Source organism: Puntigrus tetrazona, chromosome 14 (assembly GCF_018831695.1).
Source record: "Puntigrus tetrazona isolate hp1 chromosome 14, ASM1883169v1, whole genome shotgun sequence".
NCBI lineage: Eukaryota > Metazoa > Chordata > Actinopteri > Cypriniformes > Cyprinidae > Puntigrus > Puntigrus tetrazona.
The window spans coordinates 26,029,720-26,039,288 of NC_056712.1; the positions used below are offsets into that span (position 1 = coordinate 26,029,720).

At 40.8% G+C, this 9,569-nt stretch overlaps 1 protein-coding gene across 3 annotated transcripts in view; it reads right to left on the minus strand.

Annotated features, from left to right (window-relative positions):
• Positions 1-3,239: 3,239 nt before the first annotated feature.
• Positions 3,240-9,569, minus strand: part of wdtc1 (WD and tetratricopeptide repeats 1) — a 10,555-nt gene continuing 4,225 nt past the window's right edge. For 2 of the 3 annotated variants that reach the window (XM_043257670.1, XM_043257673.1), the window contains 8 exons: positions 8,857-9,067; positions 8,696-8,771; positions 7,508-7,592; positions 7,243-7,416; positions 5,686-5,921; positions 5,447-5,615; positions 5,033-5,253; positions 3,240-4,171 (listed from right to left, as the gene is read on the minus strand). In XM_043257670.1, coding sequence (XP_043113605.1) covers positions 3,954-4,171; positions 5,033-5,253; positions 5,447-5,615; positions 5,686-5,921; positions 7,243-7,416; positions 7,508-7,592; positions 8,696-8,771; positions 8,857-9,067 — 1,390 coding nt within the window. In that variant the 3' untranslated portion in view covers positions 3,240-3,953. Of the gene's footprint in view, positions 4,174-5,032; positions 5,254-5,446; positions 5,616-5,685; positions 5,922-7,242; positions 7,417-7,507; positions 7,593-8,695; positions 8,772-8,856; positions 9,068-9,569 lie in introns of all 3 variants that reach the window. The other variant, XM_043257671.1, reaches the window with a different exon arrangement.

Sequence of the window (9,569 nt, forward strand, 5' to 3'; positions counted from 1 at the left end):
GGTGTCACTAGCATTACCAACGTGAGCGTTGAAGTCCCCCAGCAGGACGATAGAGTCCCCGGTTGGAGCACTTTCCAGCACCTCTCCCAAGGACTCCAAGAAGGCCGGGTACTCTACACTGCCATTCGGCCCGTAGGCACAAATGACAGTGAGAGTCCTCCCCCCAACCCGGAGTCGCAGGGAGGCGACCCTCTCGTCCACCGGGTTAAACTCCAACACATGGCGGCTAAGCTGGGGAGCTATGAGCAAGCCCACACCAGCCTGCCGCCTCTCACTGCGGGCAACACCAGAATAGTGAAGAGTCCAGCCCCTTTTGATGAGATGGGTTCCAGAGCCCAAGCAGTGCGTGGAGGTGAGCCCGACTATTTCTAGCCGGTATCTCTCGACCTCCCGCAACAACTCAGGCTCCTTCCCCCCCAGAGAGGTGATGTTCCATGTCCCTAGAACTAGGTTCTGAGTCCAGGGGTTGGGTTGTCGAGGTCCCCGCCTTCGACTGCCACCCAAACCACAAGGCACCGGCCCCTTACGGTCCCTCCTGCAGGTGGTGGGCCCACGGGAGGATGGCCCCACGTCGCTGTTTTGGGCTGAGCCCAGCCGGGTCCCGTGGGGCAAGACCCGGCCACCAGGCGCTCACATGCCAGCCCCGGCCCCAGGCCTGGCTCCATTGCGGAGCCCCGGCTGCGTCATACCGGGCGACGTCGCGACTCAACTACGTTTTTTCTCCATAAGGGGTGAGGTGGACTGCTCTTTGTCTGGCTTGTCACCTAGGACCTGTTTGCCTTGGGAGACCCTACCAGGAGCATATAGCACCGGACAACCTAGCTCCTAGGGTCATTCAGGCACTCAAACCCCTCCACCACGTTAAGGTGGCGATCCTCGGAGGGTATATATATATATATATATATGTATATATATATGTATATATGTATATATATATGTATATATGTATATGTATATATATGTATATATGTATATATATATATATATATATATATATATATATATATATATATATATATATAAATATATATATGTATATGTGTATATTTATATATGTGTGTATATATATATATATATATATATATATATGTATATATATATATATATGTATATATATATTTTCTTTTATATATATATATATATATATATATATACATGCGTGTCTTTGTATTTATATATACTTAATAAATATACACATTAAAAACTTACATATTATGTAAGCTAAACAAAAAAAATTATTTTGCATGTGATTAATCGCTTAATCATTTAACAGCAGTGATATAATACAAGCTAATAGTGTAATATTTTGTATAAAAAGTAGCAGCAATATCATCGAGGTCAAAGTGACCTGTGTAGGCGTGTACTTAATGGACGTCATAATTTGTTCCCATATAAAAGTTCCTGCAGAAAGCAGCAGTAGATCCCAGCGGTGTTTGATTCATTCTCACTGTAGGGTGACATCTGGGTCACCGGGCGCTCCCTTCATCACCCTGATAACTGGAGCACAGCTGCGCTCTTCTGACAGCAGAGGACATCTTCACTACATAGTGAACACAGTCAAACACTGGAAAAAATATAAACTTCTCAACCATCTAGGTTTGGTTTTTATAAACATAAATGTCGCATCTGCGTTACTGCAGTATAACCGAGACTATTATACTCTTTATTAATGTTTTTGGGTCAGCAAAATTATTTTATGCCCCTTAAAAAGCGCATTAAATGTATATTGAATGGTAAAATTTGTTACGTTGTCATTCAGTGTAACACAAAATATTTATAAAACAGGCTTATTCTGACTTGCACGTAATAAAAATATATAAAAGTAATAAGGAAGCATATTCAATTTTAATGTTTTAAATGAGTATAAAACAAAATAACCCAGCATAGTGGGGTGAAAGTAAATGATCTTTACTGTAAATCATAAATTGTTTTTGTTGTAAACAAGCCTGCCGTTTTATGGCTTTGATGGTGAATCGAATTAATCGCAAGTTTTGTGTACAGTATGTTTATTATGTATGCAGTCTGCTCCAATGCTGTCTGCTAGGGCCACCTGCCCTAGATGTGCGCTATACCTCCCTCGTTAGTGTATGTAGGTCAGGTGGCCTTTAGAGGACGCAGGTTTCCTTCTGTTTGTGGCTCAACACGGCTAATGAATTACACACGGAGAGAAAAACACAGCCATTCAGCAAAAAACAGACTTTGAATAATCGCGTGCAGAGGAAGTGAACGTAACCCCTTCATCAAAGCAGAGCTCAGGGATTGGGCCGCGAACAGATCAGAGCAGCCAATCAGCCGCCAGCATCCCGTCGGCTTGAAATACAGTAAAAATTACATAACAGTGTTCTACTTTATTTCTAACAGGAACCCCTGGGCCGCCTCGTGTTCAGTCATTCATTCTTTCTTCTGCAAATTAAAGCTGGCTATGGAAGGCCTCGCATTCATAAAGTCATGGCATTAAATGTTGCATGCACTGCAAAAAATATTAAATATCTAACCGTCATAAAGTCGAGACGCATTTATTGCTGAGTTTTCTGTCAGTGCGGAATGAAACTCGTTTTTTCCCTTTAAATTAATGCCCTTTGAAAGTATTGTGTCGACCATTGAATCAACTTATTTTCATACGTTTCTTTTGGAACGGATTCATTCGAGTGAGTCGTTTACGCCGGATTGATTCGAACTCGTGACTCGTGAACTCGAAGCGATTCACCGGATCAGAAAAAGCCAGTCGTTCTCAAATTTCAATTTCTCCATCGCTTGTGGCGATTTTAAAAAGCGTAACGAATCTTAACGAATCACTTCAGAAAGTGATTCACTCTTTCGGATCACTTCGTGCGCATAGATTTACCTTAAAGCGCGTTCACAGGGACTACAAAGAAATAGTTCTAAAAATCATTCTCAGTATTAAAGAAAGTCATTTTATTTAGTTCGCGAATCGAATGATTCATGGTCCGCCGTCCGAGTCCTGATTATACGTGGGTTCACGAATCATTTGATTCAGATTCAGGCTGGGATAGAAGACACTATTGAATATTATAATATTAATGCGGTTATCGTTAAGATATTTCTACATGGTGACTAGCCTTAGAAGGTACAGTATAAGTTATAGTTTATTATTTTAGTATTACAGGCAACTAAAACGTTCTTTACTTGGTCTTAGAAAGGATTTAAAATTAAAATTCATAAACCCTGCATGCTGAGCTGGTTAAATAATATACAAAAAAAAAATAATCACACACATGTTTGTAAATAAATTAATTTTATTGGAGACAGATGGGGAAAATAGAGTGTGTTGAGTCTGAGATCGATCTATTTATCTCCTTTATTACTGCGTTTATAAAGCCATGCTGTTGATGAGAAAACATACATTTTATTCATATAATATAACGCTTTCCTCTGAAAAACCCATCCAAGATCATGACAGCAACAAACTTTAAATGTCATTTATTATTTATTCATTTTTGAAACGTTGCACTAAACTGTACTGAAATCCCAAAAGGAAATGAACACAATGGAACATAAACAGACACGTATCCCAAAAATAGACCGGATTCTGGTTTCTCTTCATCTTCTCACAGCCTCTCTCTTTATCCTCCTCAGGTTCGTCGATGAAGATGACAGGGGAGCAGTGAGGCGCTGAAGAAAAAGGTACAAAAATAATAAGAAATCCCCTTCGAACCTTTTCAGTCCCAGCAAACCCGACCCGAGGAACGTTCGGCGGGTCGAACAGAAACACGGTTTATTTCCAAACGAAAGCGCTGCGAGCGTGTTTCTATGAAACGGTGACACTCGTTCCCAGTCCTTGGAGATCGCCAAGTTCGTTCGGGAAAGGAAAGAAGAAAACGAAAGACCCGAGCGCCGTGCGAGCGTTGAAGTGTCCGGACGTGGACTGTGCGAGGGAGACTCACGGAGCGGAGCGTTCATTCACTCAAGAACTGAAACAGCAAAGGAAACATCTAAGGTGCTCCGCCGTCTTCTAGCTGGAGCGGCACTGGACCTGGCCGTCGGAGCTCTCGTCGTCGTCGGAGCCCTCGGGGCCCCGGCTGCTCAGGCCCGTGATGCGGTAGCCCATGTTCAGCAGCATCACCTCCAGAGGATCCGCGTTCATCCGCCTCTGGTTGGCCTGAGCCGCGCTCTCCATGTCCTCCACCACCCGGCAGTTCTCGTTCTCCGCCTGGTGACCGGAGAGAAAGCGGCTTACTGGAGAAATGCGTCTCGGCAATGGATGTGAATGGGTGCCGTCGGAATGAGAGAATCGCCATAAAACAACTTAATGCTGGATTAGTTTGATGTTCAGTGGTGGACCGGAGCGCTGTGATGGTTTTATCAGACTCTCATTCCGACGGCACCCATTCACTTCCATTGAACAGACACATTTCTCCAGATCTGATGAAGATCTCTGATGAACTGAGGGTAAGGGCATATTCAGTTTGTTTTCATTTTTGGGTGCATTCAAAGAAGTTACTAAATCAACTGTTTAGTGCAGGGCTGCGACAACAAATAGATAATAAAAATAACCCATAAAGTATTTAATTATCAATTATTATTAGCATTTAATTTTTTTTTGATTAACTAAACAAATAAAATTAAATAAACATTAGTTGCAAGTTCAGCGCATCAAATCAAACTAAAAATACAAAATACTTGAATCGTGATTTAGTGAATCAGTGAATTGCGAGCCAGCGAATCATGAGTCAGTAAGTCAGCGAATCTTGAGTCAGTAATTCAGCGTATCATGGCTCAGCAAATCGCGAGTCAGTAAGTGAGCGAATCGCGAGTCACTGTATCATGACTCAGTGAATCGTGATGCAGTGAATCAGTGAATCGCGAGTCAGTAAGTGAGCGAATCGCGAGTCAGCGAATCTTGAGTCAGTAATTCAGTGTATCATGGCTCAGCAAATCGCGAGTCAGTAAGTGAGCGAATCGCGAGTCAGTGTATCATGACTCAGTGAATCGTGATATAGTGATTCAGTGAATTGCGAGTTAGTGAATCATCAGTGAGTCAGAGAATCACGAGTCATGACTCAGTGAGTACCTCCGGTCTGGGGTTCCAGATCCGCACCACGGGGTCTGGGGTTCCAGATCCGCACCACGGGGTCGATGCCGCTGGTGGCCAGGAAGCAGTAGCTGGGATGCGGCTGCAGACAGTTTACTATAGACTCGTCCCCCTGTAAGATCCGAACCAGGTTCGTCGTCTCTTTCTCCCAGATGAAGAACGAGCCGTCGTCTGAACCGCTTACGATGTACTGGCCTTTACTGTAAAGAAACACAAACCACATTAAACACGGATACAAGACATTATTTACATGTATTTTAAAGAGGGAGTTCACCACTGCCAACATGGGCTTAATAAAAAAAAAAACTTATCTATGCAGTACAAATCAACACTACAGTATCATTAGTACTATATATGACCCAGACCCGGTTCATGAGCAGGAAGTAAACTGACCTTCCGAAGAAGTTGGCTTCTTTGATATCCGTGGTGGTGTTGCAGTGACCACAGTAGCGGTGTTTGTAGTCGAAGCTTCGCTCTCTCAGCACGATCTCGTCCTCCGGGATCGACTCCTTCCGGCTGAAGTTGTGGAATCGGATGGAGCTGCTCCCCTTCTTGTCGTCAGCTGGACGCATGAAAAACACCATTACTCACACGCACGCGCCAAACAAGCCGAGATCCGGGACCGAACCTACAGGAGTCTGCTTTGGAGAAGAGCGCCGCCTTGATGTCTTTGTCGAGCGCGTCGCACGCGCTGCTGTGAGCCTGCTCGGGGAACTTGCCCTTGAAGTCGTCCAGACACTCCAGAGCCTCGGCCACGTACTTGAGCTCGAACAGGCAGCGGGCCAAGCGGAAGTGCGCCTTCAGATGAGCCGGGTTCAGAGACAAGGCCTTCAGGCAGTCGCGCAGAGCGTCGTAGTGATCGCCGTCCCTGAGCAGACCGCGCGGTTAAACTTCGTCAGGCTACATCCACGATAAAAAAGCGTTTATACGGACGGTTCGCCCGAACATGAAAAGTCCGTCACCCTGTGCTGCGAATTACGCAGATCTAGTTATTCACACAAGTAGATTAAATGCGAAGACGCTCCTAACGATATCCGCTGAAACCGTCTTCCGTGCAAAATGCGTAAAAATTCGCATGACGCGTTCAATCAGTTGTAGTTGTGTTTTATTAGCATAGCTAAAGAGAAGCTGCTAAAAGCTCTAAAGAGGCTTTACACTTAAACTTAAACACATGGTTGTATCTATAGAAACATGCGCACGCTTCCCGCTGAAAGTAAACGATGCTGATTATGTTCATTACGTCCAAAAAGACAGTAACTTGGGGAGAATAATTGTTGGATAAATTATGCTATTACGATTTTCTCTGTGCGCAAAAAGTATTCCGGCGGCTTTAATAATTAGGGTTGGAGCGCTGGTATGACGGAGATTATTTTAACGACGCCCCTGCTATGTTTCTGAGCCTTGCTTGTGTTAGGATCCGTCTACCGAGGGTCGGAAAGCTCTCCGAACGCTTCAATAATATCTTCGTTTGTGTTCTGAAGATGAACGGGTTCGATCTTACGGGTTTGGAACGACACGAGGGTGAGTAATCGAAGACACAGTTTTCATTTTCGAGCGAACTATCCCTTTAAGAGTTTATGCTAGTCCCGCCCACTTTTTCCATCAGCAATATTATCCCCCAAATTATTTTTTTATTGCAAAGTACAGCAAAAACAGTCAAATTTAAAAATATTTTTACCATTTAAAAAAAACAGCTATTTCAATAAATTTTTACATTTAATTTATTCGTGTGATTCATGTCACATGGTCCTTCAGAAAATATTCTAATTAGATGATTTTTTAAAAAAATGATTATTTAAATTATGCTGAATTCTCTTTTATCAATCAATCATTTTTATTTATATAGCGCATTTAAATAAAAAAATAAAAATAAATAAAAATTAAATGTAAACTAATATATTTATATATATTATTTTATCTGAAATATTCACCTTTTGGAACGATATGAATGTCAACATCATTATTTTTGATTAATTTAAAGCACCCCCTTATTTTATAAATATATAAAAACATTGAACCAATTAAAATTTAGCAAAATATTGAACCTTATTTGAACCATATTTTATCACGGTATTTCAGAAAACCTGACTTCATGTTGTGGTGAAGTGAAACTCTATTTCACCTGTAGTGTGAAGCACAAAAGCAGTCAGTGATGCAACGACACAAATATAAACCGTGTTTCATCGTACCACTTTCTCTTCATGTATGCGGCGGCGCGGTTTCCGTACAGCATGGCGTTGTGTCCGGCTTCATGGATGCCCAGGCTGTAGAGCTGGATGGCTTGAGTCCACTGCTGACGAGCAAACGCGTCGTTCGCCTGCTGCTTGATCCTCTCCAGATGAGGAGGAAGATCTCCGGAGCCGCTGGAGAACAGAGCACGGTAACATCACACACACACACACACACACACACACACACACACGACACCGAGGGGAATCAACGTCACGTTCTTACCTGGAAACTTTAGCCAGTTTGAGGCGACTAGCAGGAAGATGAATCCCGTTCGACACACCGTTAGTCGTCTTCCCGTTCTGCACCTCTGCCACGAACAGAAATGAGTGAGGAGCACGTATAAACGATTTAGATGGTGCTGTCAAACGATTCATCTCCTCCACTATAAAAGTGTTTGTTTACATGATATATATGTGTGTGTGTGTGTGTGTGTGTGGTGGTATGTATACACACACACACACACACACACACACACACACACACACACAAGTATTTTGAAAATATTTGAATGTATATACATTAATATTATTGTTATACAAACACACACACACACACACATACATATATATATATATATATATATATATATATATATATATATATATATTATATAATAAAAACTAAATTAAATATATACATGCATGTTGTGTTTATATATACATAATAAATGTAAAGTGCACACATGAACAAAAACTTATTTTGCATGGAATTAATCTCTTAAGAAAAATCTGAATTTAAAAAAAAATAAGAAACTGCAGTATGTTAATTTGCAGTTATGAGAATAAAAAAAAAACTATTTGTGAGATAGAAAGTTGTGATTGCCTATTTTTATTTTTTAAACTGCGTTAAACCTAGCTTCCATAGAACAATAACTGCAGCATTATTTTAGTATCATCGAGAGGCCAATGTCATTTTTATTAACATTTTTTATTAGTAACAGCTTCATTACAATTTAATGTTTTTTGTTTTCATTTTAATAACTTTGTTGTGTTTTTGTCTTTTTTTTTTTTTCCAGTTGTATTTCAGTACATTGAACTAAAAGAAAATGAGAAGAATAGTCTTGGCGGCTAGCTAAAATAAACTATATAATCGCTTTTTTTAAACTGCATCTCAGTTAATGCTTTTTTGTTTTTATTTATCGTATTAATTTTAGATTTGGAAAACTATAATAACCTTCCACTGCAACCTTTTTAATCTACTAGGATATTTAGGACTAGATCTATAAATATATAAATAATTAATAAATAAATGTCCACACGTATATCGTGTAAACAAAAACGTTTATTTTGGTTCCAAATAATCACGATTAATCATCCGACAGCACTAGAAATAAGAAACGATTTAGAGCCATAGTAATTATTAAGACTAACTAATATATTAATGTGAATAAAATGAATTTCTACGACTTACCTGATGACGCGTGGCATTTTTTGGGCAGCAGAAATGTGTACGGCCTCTGTTTGAACGTCAGATCAAATAAATAAACCTGCAGACAGGAAGCAGTGCTGCGTGAGCGTGCTTCAGACAGCTGGCTCTCGACTAGCGGCTAGCAGCGAGCGGCGCCGGTTTACCTGCTCTCCGCCCATGTTGACCAGCAGCTCGGTGCCGTCGGGACTGAACGTGACGTACGTGGCCACCAGAACCCGTAGTCTGTTGTTGTAGTCGGGGAGCTTCACGGGTAAGTGACCCGCCACGTAGTACTGTCCGGCGCCGTCCGGGATCGACTTCTGCTTGTCGCAAAACGTGTGAACGCCGGCCGAGGTGCTCTGATTCATAGACTTCCTACAGAGGAACATTACACACCAAACTAAACACCCCTGAAAGTGACCACAACGTGCGTCTAGAACCAAGAGTCTTAAGAACAGAAGTCACGTCTGCGACGTCGCAACTTAAAATAAATAAAATAAATCCACACTAATGTCAAGCGTGCAAAATATAAGATACGTAACATTTTCAATGCTTTGAAACGTAAAACATTTTGTTTCGGTTGCCAGGTAGCATTTACATTCGGTTTAAAATGTATAAAAATTACGCAGACATTTATAAAAACCAAAAATTGCAATACACAGTAAAATTACTAAAATTCTGACTTAAAAAAAAATCTACAAAAAATTCTAACTAATATGAAATAATAATTTATAATGCCAAATAATATAACGTCGGTGTTATTAGAAGTAGTTTCTGTATCACTTTACATTTATTTTACTTTGTAATAATTAAATTGATAAAAATTATTTGGTAATTTTAGTGCGGTCAAACAAATAATCTAAAATGTTTTTCTTTA